This window comes from Pygocentrus nattereri, chromosome 2 (assembly GCF_015220715.1).
Source record: "Pygocentrus nattereri isolate fPygNat1 chromosome 2, fPygNat1.pri, whole genome shotgun sequence".
Lineage (NCBI taxonomy): Eukaryota > Metazoa > Chordata > Actinopteri > Characiformes > Serrasalmidae > Pygocentrus > Pygocentrus nattereri.
This window is the reverse complement of record NC_051212.1, coordinates 38,840,736-38,857,906: the sequence shown is the minus strand read 5'-3', so window position 1 is coordinate 38,857,906 and position 17,171 is coordinate 38,840,736. Positions and strand designations below refer to the sequence as shown.

The 17,171-nt window shown below is 39.7% G+C and overlaps 1 protein-coding gene across 1 annotated transcript in view; it reads left to right on the top strand.

Annotated features, from left to right (window-relative positions):
- The window catches only part of b4galt2 (UDP-Gal:betaGlcNAc beta 1,4- galactosyltransferase, polypeptide 2), a 173,820-nt gene extending 157,557 nt beyond the window's left edge, over positions 1 to 16,263 (top strand). Inside the window, exon 7 of the mRNA XM_017702703.2 lies at positions 12,356 to 16,263. Within this exon, the coding sequence (XP_017558192.1) occupies positions 12,356 to 12,506 (151 nt within the window). The 3' untranslated portion in view covers positions 12,507 to 16,263. The remainder of the gene's footprint in view (positions 1 to 12,355) is intronic.
- The last annotated feature ends 908 nt before the right edge of the window (positions 16,264 to 17,171 follow it).

Here is a 17,171-nt window from a genome sequence, read left to right as displayed (position 1 = left end):
TTGTAGACACCTATGAATCTGGGGCGGGGTTTAAGTAGATATCCAAGGTATTGTTAATTAATCATTCTACTGTTCAGAAAATTATCTACAGGAGAAGATTTGAAACCACTGCCAACCTGTCCTGGGACTGCTGCCCCTGCAAATTTAGCCCAACAGTCTGTAAGATGCTAAAGGATGTCTCTAAGAACCCTAATTGCAAGATATAAAGGTAGCTCTTCCCACTGTGGATGTGAAAGTGCTACTGTTAGAAAAACATTGCACAAATTTGCCTACATGATAGGAAGCCTTTGCTGTCTAAAAAGAATATTGTGATAAGACTACATTTTACAACCCCACTTCCAATGAAGTTGGGACATTGTGTAAAACATAAATAAAAACAGAATACGATGATTTGCAAATCCTTTTCAACCTATATTCAATTGAATACACTACAAAGACAAGATATTTAATGTTCAAACGGATAAACTTTATTGTTTTTTGCAAATATTCACTCAATTTGAATTTGATGCCTGCAACACGTTCCAAAGAAGTTGGGACTTGGGCAACAAAAGACTGAGAAAGTTAAGGAATGCTCAAAAAACACCTGTTTGGAACATTCCACAGGTGAACAGGTTAATTGGAAACAGGTGAGTGTCATGACTGTGTATAAAGAAGCATCCCTGAAAGGCTCAGTCATTCACAATCAAGGATGGGGCGAGGTTCACCACTTTGTGAACAACTGTGTGAGCAAATAGTCCAACAGTTTAAGAACAACGTTTCTCAATGTGCAATTGCAAGTAATTTATGGATTTCATCATCTACAGTCCATAATATCATCAAAAGATTCAGGGAATCTGGAGAAATCTCTGCAAGTAAGCGGCAAGGCAGAAAACCAACATTGAATGCCCGTGACCTTCGATCCCTCAGACGGCACTGCATTAAAAATCGACATCATTCAGATATACATAATGGATATTAACACATGGGCTCAGGAACACTTCAGAAAACCATGTCAGTGAACACAGTTTGTCGCTCCATCTACATGTAGTTAAAAGTTAAAACTCTGCCATGCAAAGCAAAAGCCATATATCAACAACACCCAGAAACGCCGCCGGCTTCTCTGGGCCCAAGCTCATCTGAGATGGACTGACTCAAAGTGGAAAAGTGTTCTGTGGTCTGCCAAGTCCACATTTCAAATTATTTTTGGAAATCATGGACATCCTGTCCTCTGGGCCAAAGAGGAAAAGGACTGTCTGGATTGTTATCAGCGCAAAGTTCAAAAGCCAGCATCTCTGATGGTATGGGGGTGTGTTAGTGCCAAGCAACGTCAGGGATGTCCCTGCTTATTTCAGCAAGACAATGCCAAGCCACATTCTGCACGTGTTACAACAGCGTGGCTTCGTAGTAAAAGAGTGTGGGTGCTAGACTGGCCTACCTGCAGTCCAGACCTGTCTCCCATTGAAAATGTGTGACGCATTATGAAGCGCAAAATATGATAATGGAGAGCCCGGACTGTTGAGCAACTGAAGTTGTACATCAAGCAAGAATGGGAAAGAATTCCACCTACAAAGCTTCAACAAGTTGTGTCCTCAGTTCCCAAACGCTTATTGAGTGTTGTTAAAAGGAAAGGTGATGTAACACAGTGGTAAACATGCCCCTGTCCCAACTTTTTTGGTTCATGTTGCAGGCATCAAATTCAAAATGAGTGAATATTTGTAAAAAACAATAACAATAAAAAAAAAAATTTATCCGTTTGAACATTAAATATCTTGTCTTTGTAGTGTCTTCAATTGAATATAGGTTGAAAAGGATTTGCAAATCATTGTATTCTGTTTTTATCTATGTTTTACACAACGTCCCAACTTCATTGGAATTGGGGTTGTACTAAGAAACATCTAGGCAAGGATTAGGACTTCTGGAACCATGTGCTATGGATAGGCAGGTCAAAGTTATTTGGCCACAGTACCAGAATCCATGTTTCGTGAAAACCAAAGACAGCATTTCAATCAGCAGAACCTCATAGCTACTGTAAGACTTTTTGGTGGAAATGTTATGGTGTGGGGCTGTTCTGTGCTCCCTCAGGGCTTGGCCAACTTGCAGTCATTAAATTGATTATGAATTCTGTTAAACACCAAAAAGAGCTTGAGGAGACTGTGAGGATATCTGTAAAAAGTGGAAGCTGAAGAAGTGGACCTGCTGTGGGGGGTTTTGAAATGAGCTGTACATGCAAGAAACCCTTCAAACAAAATGTCTCGCAGTAGATGCCAGAAACTCAGAAACGTCAGAAACGGTTATGGAAATGTCTGAATAAAGTTGTTTCTGCCAAAAGGGCAGTACTGGTTATTGAAGCCTCATTTTTTTCAACAGACAAAATGACTTCTCAGGTACTTTTTAAAATAAATGATTGCAAAATATATATATTTTTTAATTTTATAAGATAGCATGTATCCATGCATACTGTTTAACTGAAGATTAAATACTGATGCCTACATTTCAGGAAAGGATCAACATTTCTTACAGACTTACAGGCTTTGGCCATTTTATTTATTTTTGCCCATTTATGGCTGGACATTTTTGTTGGCAAAACTAGTGCCTTCCTAGTAGAACTTGCAAACTGAGCTCTGTGTAGAATTTTGTAAAGCACCCTGTGATTTGGATCGAATCCTAGTGGTGCCATCATGCTGTCCATGACTGGGAGACCACAGAAACATAATTGGCTGCAGTGGAGAATGGAGAAATGAATGATTGCCTCCTTCTGTCCAGTCTGGGTGTCTGTTTGTTTGGTCACCTGATGGGCATCTAAAAGTGTAGTACGAAAATATGAGGATCAGGCTTCAGAAGCTTTTACAGATTGTAGATTGGTAGAATTGTCATGTGGTATGAGAATAGAGATATGCATGGGTTGTGCATTAGAGATGACTGAACTGGAGGAAAACAATACGAAACTACAAAGGAGTTTTAAATAAAGAATGTGCGCTTTGTAAAGGCCGCTTGCATGAGTCATACAGCATGCTGGAGAGTAGCAGTGTCCTCATGTGAACTGATGTTCAACTTTTTCTTTTCAAACTCTACGTGCAGTTAGAGTTGTGCACCTCTGCTTTTTCCATGGATTTGATCACATGCACTTGTGTTAAGAGTTTATTCAGAGTTGGAAAAGTCTTGGTATCAGTGGGTTTTGCTGAATATAAAAAGCCCAATCAGAGGCTCCTTCTCTTGTATGTTGGGTTGTGAAGATGGATTGTTCTCAGGCAAAGAGAATGCAGTGAAGAACAACAAATTGCAAAACAATTCCAGCAGTTGACACAGGCAATGAGAGGTTAGCTCGCTCTATCAGTTGTAGATGGGGCTCAGGGTGAGACAGAAGAGCAGGACAGCCATTAAAAGTTGGCGATGGTCTTTTCTCTGCCGTGAGCTGCAGGTCATCTCATCTCAGCACTGAATGGATCTGAGTGCACTTTCTTTCTCTCTTTCTGCATCTCTCGCTCTCCACTCTGCCTACATGTCTGGCTTATCCATCTTTCTCTCTCTGTATCTCATTCTCTCCCTTTCTTTCTCTATCACTTTTTCTCCGTTAGTGCTCTGTCTGACCACCTTTTTAAGTCTCTCATGCTTTGTCTCTCCCATCTTTTCTTTCTTTCTTTTTTCTTTTTTCCCCTTTCCATCATCTATCTGCCCATCATATATCTCTCTCTCTCTCTCTCTCTCTCTCTCTCTCTCTCTGTATCTCATTCTCTCCCTTTCTTTCTCTATCACTCTCTCTCTCTCACTCTGCTTTGTCTCTCATCTTTTTCTTTCTTTCTTTCTTTCCTTCTGCCTTTCTGCCTTTCTTTCTGCCTTTCTGCCTTTCTTTCTGCCTTTCTGCTCTGTCTGCCCCCACTCTGTCTTTCTTTCTCTCAACAACTGATTCAGATAATGGAGATAATGAGCTCTCCTCTCTCTTTTAGCTGCACGCTACATGCTAATTTTCTCTACACTGGAGGGAAGGAGGAGTGGTGGAGAGCCACACATCTGCGCTGACACTAATGAACCCCATCTAGTGGTGCTGAAGTGGGCCTGCTGTCACAGACAGGCGGTTTGTTTGGGTTCTGTCATGCATCAGAATAATCGGCTACCTGCGACCCCTCCCTCTGCTCCCACCCATACGGACTCAGAAATTTGCCATGGAGTGTTTTTTATAGCCTTTAGTTAGCCCAGAGCAAGTCTTTTGAGAGGGTATCTGCTGGAAGAATGCACATGAATGGGGGAAGTGATGGGTTAAGTGCTTTATTGATGAACACTATATAGATGCTGTCCTCTGGTAATACGGGCCTTTGCACATGTTAACACCACCACTTTCATTCCCCAAAACAAGTGTAACACACTCAGTTTTAGGCTAGCCTGTATTAGCCAAATGTCACCTTACAAATGAGCAGGATAGACAAGCGCTTTAATTATGGCTCATCAGAGATAATAGTCAATGGAAATTGCTCATCAAAAAGTGTAATTGTAATTTTCATTATGCTTCCACTTTGCATAACTGTATTGATGGTCAATTAAAGCGCTTTACCATTCTCCAGTTCTCACTCAAACAGTGGGTGATGAAATTCAGCCCTGCCTGGTGTTATGTTTTCCTGTTCTATATTTACAGTTTGTGCATTGCATTCTCTTGCAGTAAGGACAGTAGATGCTTAAATGGGACCTAAATCTGGATTCATAAGGTAGCAATAGGGCTGATATATTGACAGGTACTGCACTTCATAATACAGTATGTGTCACATTGAGTTGCAGTATAATCTGAGACAGCAGTATGCAATATATTCCTTCATCTTGTATACTGGATTAATTCTTCTAAAAGTATTAGTCACAGCCTCTATACAAGTGTCCCACAAAGAAGTGCACAAAATAGAATGTACAAACATTGCAACAGGCTAATGTTAACCTGTTTAGCTGAATGAAACAAAAAAAGTTGTGCACCACTTTGTTGTCCGTGCGCAAGATCTTGGCCTTAAGCTTAGCATGGACACCAGCCCATTTGCTGCTCTTCTGTCTCTTTTGTACTGTCTCCCTCCATCAGACAACACAGCAGTCTCTAGGCCTTGTGCTCACTGCTGGTGATAGTGTAAATTATTTGTAATATCAACCAGACCCCAGCAGTGTCTGATGATTGTAGATCTAAGCATGAGTGTCTTGAACGCACAGACAGAACATATCACTTGAGAAATCTGTATGTAAAAACATTTGACACCATTTTGCCAGGCAAAGAAAAGCTGCTACATGATACAATGTATACCTCAAAGGTTTATCTGTATATTGCTCAGTTGTGGTTTCACTATTTTATGCAATAAAAAACATTTTGCATTTAGTTCAGTTGTTAAATATGGTTATTGTTAAAATGAAGGGACACAATAATAAGAAAATAGGTTTACTTCAGCATTTTAAATGGTATTAAAAATATGTATATAAACACACTATTCCATGGTATAGAGAGACCAACAGAATTTTTTGCCATACTGTGAAATACATTTTTTTACTGCCCAATACTACTCTTATAAGATACAATACAAAAAAATGAACTTTTAGTGAAGAAAAAAATCTCAAAGGAATATAGTGTTTACATGTGGTTTTGTGCCTTTAGGTAAAATAATTAACACAAAATATCCATCCATCCATTTTCCAAGCCGCTTCTCCGTCAGGGCCGTGGGGGGGTGCTGGAGCCTATCCCAACAGTCAACAGGCGAAAGGCAGGATACACACTGGACAGGTTGCCAGTCCATCGCAGAGCAGACAGACAGTCACTCACACACTCATACCCAGGGGCAATTTAGCATGTCCAATTGGCCTGACTGCATGTCTTTGGACTGTGGGAGGAAACCGGAGAACCCGGAGGAAACCCGCACAGACATGACTCCACACAGAGAGGACCCTGGTCACCCGGCCGGGGAATCGAACCCAGGCCCTCCTCACTGTGAGGCGACAGTGCTACCCACCTCACCACCGTACGGCCCTAACACAAAATATGCTTTAAATAAAAAAAAACACAAAAGCCTGTAAAGCAATATATTTTTGAATTACTACTAATGCAAGTGTCATTGTATTGCATGTTTAAGTTTGCTATGCCCCCCCCCCAATACATTTAACCAATGGTTTCCATGAAGTTAGACCAATGTAAAAGGGAAAATCCACCAATTTAAACGAAAAAACAGCCTGCATAATTAAATGGTAAAGATGTAAACAAAGTCATCATTCAGAGTAGTCTGCTGTGAAACACACCGTTCTAGAGAAACTACAGAGTCAGAGCTATTCACAGCGGTGGTGATGGGAACCAGAGGTCAGAAGAGTTTAATGCTCTAAAAGCCACCTTAAAGAAAGTTTTTTTTTTTGTTTTTTTTTTAACCACCATTTCACCATTGTCAATATTACCTTTTGAAAACTCAGAAGACGTGAAGATTTACTGGTTGGTTTTGAACGTAAATAAAATGGTGTCTGTATTTGTGTGCTAGACATCACGACCCCTGTCACTAGTATTGTAAAGAATTAATTCAGTAAGTTAATCTGCAATGGACCATGTCAAGTTACAGTGACTGAATTATAGAGATTTATAGAGATCAGTAAAATGATCATTTACGTTACATTTGTTTTGGCTCAACTTTGTACTACTTAAAGTTCATCTCTTAAGCCAGTCCAGCATGCTTTTCTCTGAGTCATAAAGAACCTGTTTCTGTCAAACTAGCAAAGTTTGACTCTGTATCACTTTTTATGATGTGCCAAGTGTCAGCTGGTCCCTAGCTGAAGGATAAACTAGCTGTTCATGTGAAACAAAGGAAGATCCATAGTGTAAGTGGGACTGGGATGGGTTTTTTTTTTTTTTTTTTTTTTTTTTTTTTTTTTTTTTAGAGCCACTGTGTTCAACCCTGCCCTCTATTTCTCTGACAGATTTCTTCACCATGGTCTGTCTGAATCTGCTTAGACTGGATTAAGGTATAGGTAGCTAGAAACAGCTCATTGTAACTTCTGATCCATATATGACTACTAGCATTACGGAGAAGGGGAGAGAGTCTTCTGCAAAACGATCTCAGTCACCCTTGATTTTTGGGGGGATTATTTCAAGATGGCTCATGATGCGTAATAAGAGGTTTAGTCTTAGCTTAAAAGGCTCCTTGAATTTTCAAAAGGCTTAAGAGCCCTTAGATAATGACGGCTGTCTATTTAAGCAGCTCGTGTTGATGCCGTGTTTGTGTTCCTGGCTTTTTATGTTTAGAAGTGCATGGTTGGCCTCCTGTTTGATTAAAGGTGTAAGGACCATAGCTTTGCTCCATCAGGGTTGATTAAGCAGGAGTCTGTCATATCTTAATCATGAACTAATTTTGAGGGTAGTCTTCTACATAAACAAACAACTTGTAGTATCTTTAAAGGATTCCACCAGTTTTTCAAAATTATATCAATAAGAATTAAACATTCATTCAGAGTGGTTTAATGTGAGGTGGCCATGTCTGTAACGCATATACAAATTTTATTTACTAAATCATCAGTGAACCAATTTGTATATTTTACATGTTTTACATGATGATGAAATAATGGTAAATCTGGGAAAATTATGTTTTTTTTATTTTGCTATTTTTTTATCTCTGTCTGTAATAATAAAAATAAATAGGCAAAAAGACAACGTCCCTTGCATCAGGCGATGTGTTTGTAACCATTTTGTGTAATAACTTTCTGTGAAGGAGCTTTTTAGATGCATTTTCAGACCTTCAGACCTCTGGTTCCTATCAGCACCACTGTGAAAAGTTCTGACTTAACAAGTTTCTCTAGAACTGAGCATTTCATATCAAACCACTCTGAAAGACTTTGTCTACATGTTAAGGATTTAATTAGACAGAAATTCAGAAAAATGGTGGAATTCACCTTTAACTACAGGCTAAAGGTCTGCTTTTAGAATCAGAATTAAAATCAGAATACTTCACTGATCCCAGAGGGAAATTGCAGAAGATACCACTTCTGCTGTAAAATGCAAAGATTGCATCTAAACACCCAACAAAGTTCCTGCCTCTAACTTAGGCCCCCTGAAAATGGATGAGTTTGCCTCGAGCAAGTGAACTCCACTCTGACCCCTGAATGTGTTTAATGTTAGTGTCCAGTAGGGCTTCTATCTGCCTTTATAATACTGCATGCTAGTGTTTCTTGCTGTAGATAAGTCCAGTGAGAAAGAGAACGAGAGAGAGAGAGAGAGAGAGAGGAGGGCGGAGAGAAGGTGCTTACGTTTTCCAGGCATGACTGCTGTTTGCCCAGACGGTTTGTTTCTGTTGATGAATGTTTACCCTCTCTACCACTCTGTCACTGCCATAGGCACCTTTGTTTGGTCACTTTAGCGAAAGAGCTGCAGCCTTAGTAATGAGACAGCACACTTGCCAGAGGAAGGCAGTGCACTATTCATCAACATTCCACTGATTAGTTAGCACTTCCGCACACCAGCCTTCATGAATATTAACTCCAGTCTAATATGAGCCCTCTCATACTCACTAATGTCATTCAACCTGTGGACATAAATCATAGGCTTTGGACAGTCTAGCGGCACTAATAGGCTTTGCAGGCTTGCCCGATGATATGGAAGTTGATAGCTGGGTATAAATCACGCCAGACTTTAGGAGGACTCATTTAACTCTGTTCTCTTTTGTTGTGGCTTCTACAGGAGAGGTTCAGGTTGTCAAGTTCCAAGTCAATTAAGCAGAAAATCTTCAGACAGATGTAATTTTTTAAAGAACTTTTCTGGCACTGAATAGGGCGGCTTAGGTACTGGTCCATAGTGTCAATCCTGGCTGATAAGGAAGCAGGCTTCAGTTGTGATTCAGACCTTATGGTTGGGAACTGACAGGTTGCAGGTTCAATCACAAGGAAACAGATACAGGTTCTAAGGTCCCTGAGGACTGTCATTGTGGTCTGGGGAAAAAACACTTAATCCCAAGTGCAGACCTGAGTCACCCTGTTGTGTTCTGAAAACTACTTCTTCTTTGGGCTGCTCCCTTTAGGGGTCGCCACAGCGGATCATCTGCCTCCATCTTGCCCTATCCACTGTCTCCTCTACTTTTACACCAACCATATCCATAAACCTTCTCTGAGGTCTACCTTCTCCTTCTACCCGGCAGCTCCATCTCCAACATTCTTTGACCAATATATCCACTATTCCTCCTCAACACATGTCCAAACCATCTCAACCTGGCCTCTCTGGCTTTCCAAACTGCTCCACCTTCACTGTCCCTCTGATCTGCTCATTTCTAATCTTGTCCATCCTTGTCACTCCCAACGAAAATCTCAGCATCTTCATCTAAGCCACCTCCAGCTCAGCCTCCTGTCTTTTGGACAGAGCCACAGTCTCCAAACCATACATCATAGCAGGACGCACTACTGTCTTGTAAACCTTCCCTTTCACTCTTGCTTCTATCCTTCTGTCTGTTGTGTTCTGAAAACACTGGTTTTAAATGTTCACACTGTACTTTCCATAGTAAAAATAAAGAAAATGCTGGAGAGTAGAGCTACAATTTGGCTAAAATTATGTGACTTGGTGTTAAACTAACACCTACCAGAAACATCCAATGAGCTCCAGAGCTAAAAACTCTGTTGTTGGTAAGGTTTCTGTAGGTCTGTGTTTACCAGTTCAGTCCTTGAGAACCCTCATACAGTTTGTATTCATACCTTATCCCAGCTCCCAGTATAGCTGTACTTGGTAGCTTTGTTCAGGTGTGTTGGTAGCTGCCATAATTCAGTGTGGACTGTTTGGGAGTCCCAGAGGTCTGGTTTAGAAAACACTGTTACAGACCAATGAACATTGTGTCCAAGGTTGTAGAAAAAAGTACCTCCCTAGACAAATGGTTAGAAAATCTTAGTGCATGATTTTATATAGCATGCAGTTTATTTTAGACAAGAATGCTCTTCTGTACCCTCATTATTGTATCTAGATTACATCAACTACATTTAGCACTGCTGGCCACTGTTTTGCTATGCAAACTGAAAGCTATCAATTAAAAAAAAAAAGTTGTATTATCGCGCCTAAGATGTACAATAACGTTGGAACACTATCAGAGCAAAGATAATTTGTGGGGTCCCTCAGGGTTCTGTCCTAAGACCTAGTACCTGTTGTACCTCCTGTACATCAATAACAGGGAGTCAGCTTGTTCTTGGCCACTGTTTTTATAAGCCGTTGGCTCTGGCAGGTTGGTTGTTGATAAAAGTAAGGAAAGAGACATAAACCAGAGAACAGATGAATGAATGTTTGGTTGATTAATGATCATAGCACAGTTATATAAAGCATTTTATTTGGCATGAGATACAAAGGAAAGAGTATACAGTTTGTTTCTACAATAAATAATAAAATAATAATAAATAATAAAACAATGTTCCAGTGAAAAATTACAGTCTTGAATTACATCAAGACTGTGGAACGCACATCTGCTGAAAGATTGCACAAAGAAAGAACTATTAGCCAGGAAAGGGAGGCATTTAGATTTAGATACGTTGAGCACTTTGGCCATACTCAGGCCTCATGGTGCAGTATCAGTATATAAAAAGTTGAAGGACAGGTTACAGAAGGTGCACAGCAGGCTTGTACTTCAGGATCTACAGTTCATGCTCAGCTTTGACTACATTTAGAAAATCAAGAAATAGTAAATCAAGGTAGGTTTTTTCCATCTATACTATGTGTGTGTGTGTGTGTGTGTGTGTGTGTGTGTGTGTACATATATATATATATATATATACATATATATATATATACATATATATATAGGAACACGATCAGAGATGTCATGGGACATGTTACTGTGGTGGTTATTATGCTGTACATCCTTTTTTTTATTAATTTCTTTTTTTATTAATTATCCTCACTTGTCAATATGAAGTCAATTTGAAGTGAAAATGCCCTTCTGCTGTGAACACTTTGAGCACTTGTGTATAAAAGTGGAAAACTGCTAGGTCAGATCTGTGAAATTATACAAGGAGGTGCAAATTGTGTAACATGCTTTAACTTCATGCCCTCGGAAAAGGAGGCCATGCTGTTCTGAACTACAGGACATGTATGTTGTGGATGTGTCAGTTATACTCAGAAGAGAGTATGTCTGATGCAAATCTACAACATGGAAAAGGCACAGTTGGTATTTAATGTCCATTTACCTTCAAAAAGGGTTATTAGGGCAGTCTGCACTGACGAGGAATGTTAGCTACACTGTGAGATCATTTGTTGGCGTCTGATGGATCTTAATGCATACATATTGTGCTGTTTAGTAAGTCTGTTTCATTTAAATATCCTCCCATTAGACTGAAACTAGAATCTCTCTCTCTCTATCTCTCTCTCTCTCTCTCTCTCTCTCTCTGTCTCTCTCTCTCTCTCTCTCTCTCTCTCTCTCTCTCTCTCTTTGTCCTTTCTTATTCTCTTTATCTGACAGAGCCGTAGGCTTAAGGCTCATTTCATTTGCATTCAGTGTGGTGGTGTGAGACTTTTTTCATTCTGTAGATCAGTGCTGAAGGATGTTATGTGGAGTCAATGTATTTGATGTCTCTCTTATTAACTTGGACATCTTGTGAAAGCCATGGGCTGCTCTTTGAAGATGAAACCACTGTTTCAAGGGAAACTATCTTGTTTCAGCTGTGCACTTCGAATAGGAGAAGAATGAGAATAGTTCGACGTGAGACTGCAGGAGGAGGCTTGGTGGATGGAGGTGCTGAAGAGGCATCCACTGCTTTTTCACTGCTTTGGCAGTTCTGCCATCTGCTGTCTGTCAGTGGTACAGCAATCTAGAAGAGGTTCTTTACCATTTTTCAGTGTCTGTCAGTGTTTTGGGGAAAAAAGGCAGTTGAATGGGAATGGAAATGTGGAAATGTTTAATATGTAAGCGTACTGTACAAAAGCCAGAGAGCACTTCATTTATTTACTTTCCAGTCTTGTTCTCATTGCATATAATAGTGTTTTTTTTGTTGGAGTTCGGGTCATTTATGGCAGCAAACCACTCTTTAGCTTTTCCAGAGTCTTTCAGCTGTGTCTGATAAAGACTGACTTTTATTCCAGCACATTCTTCAACACGGAATGTTGATTGACATAAATATATTTGTTAATTTCTCAGAAAATCCAGCTCTTCAACAAAAGTAGAGATGCCAAGTTTGCCAGAGGGGGCTATGCCATGCCCCCAACTAAGCTGAAACTGCAGATGCAAACTCTAGGAGGTGCAGGGATTTTGTCTAGCACTGACTTATATAACCATTATAAATTCATTATGATTTCATATTGCCCTAACAGAAAACAACAATAACTATATACTACTAGGGATCAAGCTGACTTTGGCACTGCTAAATACTAGACATGTACTTTGTAATACAGCTGGTCATGTTTCTTTTTCTTCATCTCTTCCAACAGATTCAATAAAATCCAGAACACAAAGAACACTATGAGGAAGGATGGAATCAGCTCACTGACGTATCGCCTGGTCTCCATTAAAAAGTATCCACTCTACACCAACATCTCTGTGGAAATTGGCAAACCCCCTCCCAGACCCATCAAAGGATAGACTGAGGCCAGGTCTGTCCAGCTCAGCAAACACACATATATACATACACACAGACAAACATGTGCACACATAAACTGACTTGGGCGTCCGCCTCTAACTGCAGCACTGACATGCTGAACAGGTTAGTTCTCAGGAATACACGCGGGGCCCTCCAGCAGCAGGACTGATGTGGATCTATAATCAGAAATCCAAATCCACACAGAAATTTGAAGAAGTGGACTGTGAAAATGGTCTGTGGTCTGTCTGCAAGCAGATATTTTCCTAAAGGGACTCACATATGGAGCACAGTAAGCCATAGCACATATGGATGAATCCCTGCTCCAATAAACATTCTTCTGAAAACTGGAGGATGTAAACTAAACAGTGTGTCTGGAGGAGGAGTGTTGCTTTTGAGGAGATTAGGCTCGTCAACCCGAATTTTAAGAAAGGAGCGCCCTGTTCGCTTGATGTAAATCAGTTGGAATCTACTGTACATTGCAGAAAATGAATGTCATTGTACCTGCAGCTCTTGCAGCGTCCAACTCTTTCTCTTCATATCTCTGAAGCTGAAGTTGCTTAACCGGTGCTTGAAGAAGGCTTTGTGGATCATCTTTCTCTTTTTTCTCTCTCTAAATTTCCCACTTTTTCTTATTTTGTATGGTTTCTATTTTCCTGCGTTATGACTTCAACCAGGGAACTACATACACTAATAAAGAGAAACCCTGGGGATATTAAAAGCTGAGTGAACTGGATGGTCCTGGATAAGCTTAAACTAATACATAAGTGTCTCCAATACATGTGCTGCCTGGACCCCTGTCTTTGGTGGGGTTTGAGGCACTGATGGTTTCTCCTGGAGAAAGCAGGATACAGCAGGGAACTCTTGCTTAAAAATGAAAAAGGACTATGAGAAAGCTGCTGATGGTCACCTCTCCACAACTCCAAACAAAAGAAGACTCTCCATTGCAAGCTGTTATTTTAATTGTTCACTTCTGCCTCAAAAAATTATGTTGTCATGCTATCATACATCGGACATAGCCAGTGGCACGTCATCTAACACCCATGCTGTTTCAGCTTAAGGGGGTCAGAACCATCTTGGCTGATGTTAGTTGGGTACTATGAGGGTGTGATCATGCTCATTCCAGAGCCTCAAAACCAGATTCTAAATCACTGGAGGAAAAGATTTATTTCAACTGCAGTATTTTGTTGGTTTTTACAGTTATTTTGCAAGCCTGTTGTACGTTTTGGTTTGATCTTATATTGCTCCCTTGCTTTTCTGTTACTGCCTACAAACACCAAACTGATGCCTTCAGACTTTTTGTGAGGAGACAAATGAGGGAATGCTGGATTTGTACTGGGGTTTCTGTGTTGAGTGAGATTTGTTCATATTTTTTCATGCTGTTTGCTCAATTCAGCCTTGAGGAGGAGGTCACTGCGGATGTCCTGGCAACTCTCCCTTCCCTTTCAAAAAGCCTTTTCAAAAAAGCCAGTACATTTTTTTTCCTGTCCTTTATTTCCCATTGCCTACCTTCACTTTGACTCCTTGCCATGCCTCTTTATGTGCCGTGTGCGTGCTGCCTCTCCGTTTCTGCATTACTTCTTTTTTTGTGCTCCGCTTACACTGGGAAGATTCAAAGGTCTTAGCTTATTCCATCAAATCTGGCTCAACTTTCCAGACATGCTCTACTTTCTAAATGGCCTTACGGATGCATTGTGGTTCAAAAGCTTACTTCTACTGCAGTGGACATTATTATAGGCAGACTTTGAGGACATGCTATCGTCATACATATATCCAGAGGCTGATGAAGTCAATTCAGTATTTTATTGTCAGTATACAAGTGTACAGTACAACAAAGATCATATCTAGTCTACAGTAGTGCAAATGTAGTAGACATACAATTTGTGACCATACAGTTCACATGCAACAAACATATGTATTGCAGCATATCAAATATAGGACAGTGAGCATTCAACAAAAAATGTATTGTAATGTAAGCAAGTATGACAACAGTATAACAGTGAATGACAATAGATATTAATGGAAAAGATTGTGTAAAGTTTTCTCATACGTTATACTCAAGAACACGCAGACCTTCAACCTGTATTGAAATTTAGAGAAATTATAGTCTCCTAAATGTTTAGCTCATTCAGTGTTTCTCAGCCTGATCTCTATCTTTAGCACATGTATTGTACAATTGATTAGAGCAGACAGTAATTTCAGTGTGATTCACTGATTGTAAATGCACTCATTATAGAAACTACTAGGCAGTTACTGAATTCTGTCAGTAAACATTGGTGCAAAATATGTTTTTGTAAAACATTTGCATGTGGGCAGAATTTTCACATCTGATCTCATAGAAGAGCTTAAGCACCTGGAGCTACTTCTATATCTTACTGTCTCACTCCAGTCTTCAAAAGTCGGATAAAACCTATCTAATTATCCTAAGACCTGTATATTTAGAGTGCAGTGGCTTAGTATTTCAAGTGCTTATTCATAGAATTCACCAACTGCCCAGTGAGTTTAGAGTCAATAGGTTTTCTTTTCTTTCCTATGTACAGTGAAACATGTTGAAACTATTTTCTGTGGTAATTGACTGTATGCTGCAGATGTAGCAAATAGTGATTAGGATGAAAGAGGCTGGAATTTTCCTTTAAAACTGAAAAAAAGATCCAGTTTTAACAGAATGTGAGCACATTCCTGTTTAAAGCTGGTGGCACATTCTGAGGATGGTCCATAGAGCATATCATTGTTTTATTTTAATTTCTCATCAGAGCCATGCATTCTTTAGGGTTCATGTGAAAGGCGTTTTCTTTCCATTGAGGCAATGTTTTAAAGCACAGCCTGCCGGATGACATGCTTTACTTTGGGATTGGGATTTTTTTCCTTTATCTTTAATAAGTGCCGCTTAGGCCTTTTTTTTCTCAAAGATTTGCTGTGTGTTTGTACATATCCAACTGAGCTAGCTAGTGATGAGATCCACTTATGTTGATTAATAAGGTGGCCATACTAGGTCACTCAGTGTAACTGTGCAAAAAACTGAAGAAATGCACTCTTTCTTTAAATGAGAAGAAAAGGATGGATTAAGGATTATATGGAAATATAAGCTTGTGGCAGTTTTTAGTTTGTTGTTATATAATCCATTGGTTTCACTCTTTGGCTGTTTCATAAAGCTAGAAATCCAATCAAAAACTCGCACAAGTCTCATTATAAATGTTGCACAATGCAAATTGCTGCTCATCAGGCAAAGGTGGAGCAGTCATTGTAGAATTTCAGAATAATCTCCACTTCTGAGTCTCTCCATACACTCAGCTGAAGCACAGCCATAATAGAGTGGAAGTTTTTTGTTTGCTTTTTGTTGGGATGTAGTTTTTTTTTCTCCAGAGGTCAGTAAACCCTTTTGTCTAAAGCACTAGTGCACTGTGTGTAGCTCCCTCTCTCCCCTCCATCTCCTCTTGGCATGTGTGCCTCTCCCCTGCTCGCCTTCTCACCCATCCCACCCTGCCATCGCCTGTAGTCTTCTCCATCTGCGTCGGGCCGAGAGCCGTAAGAGAGGAAGGCAGAGGGGCTGGCTGAGCTCTGCAACAGGACGACATGCATAAGAAACAAAACTACTACTGACTGCCTCCGGTCTTCAGGTCTGGAGTGGCTTTTTAAAGACTTACTGTATCTATCTAGGTTTTTTGTACATTGAATGTCAAAAAAAATGTTATATCTTATATATAGAATGCATTATGTCATATCATACTTTTTTGTATACAATCAATAAAACAGATGCTAAGAGAGCTGTCTCTTTGAAATTGTCTAGGGGTGGGAACTTTGAATGTCTATAAGCACTCACTGGCCACTTTATTAGAAACCTTGCAGCTCCACCTTGCTGGTGTACAGAGTCCATTGTCCACCCGTTGATGTGCAGTTTGTATTACCTCTCCTCTAGCCTGTCATTAGTGGTCAGTTTCTTACCACAGAGCCCATCTTGGCTGGATATTGTGTAGTAGTAAACCTACAAATTGTGCCTATATAGTATTTTTCTCTTATGAAATGGGCACATTGTGGTAAAGTGACGGCTCTGTATACATAGTACTGCACAAAAGTCAGAGGCCACCTTTCATATATTTAATTTTTAGCCAAAACTGCTATGAAGTATTTAATTATTTATTTTCAGGAGATATTTCTAAAATTAGATATAAAATAATCCACTTGCATAAGAGGAAAAATAAATTAAAATAAATTTTAAAAATGTATAGTTTAAAAAATTTAAAGATTTACCTAACAATCTTGAACTTGACAGACCACCAAAAATCTCTCCATTAATCTTCATTCAAGCTCCACTTCTACGTCAGATCTGAAAAAATTCACAGGCTGTTTCCATCCATCCTTCCATTGTGAGAATACGACTCGGCGCTGATTCTGAAATGATGTGTAGCTGTCAAGATGAATGTGCTTGAGAGAACTTAACTGTGAGAGAACAGAAGCTGTAATAAAGGCAAAATGTGATGCACAATATATAAAAGATTTAATTATTTTGTGTGTTGCTGAGGCTTCTGTGTAATTATTTTTCATTAAATATGTATTCTACCTTTTTCCTGAAGAGAGCGCGTACTAACGGGCACTCTTACTGAAAAATGAAGGATTGCGTCTGACTTTTGCACAGTGTTGTGTGTAAGAGAGGTAAAAGAGTAAGAGAACGA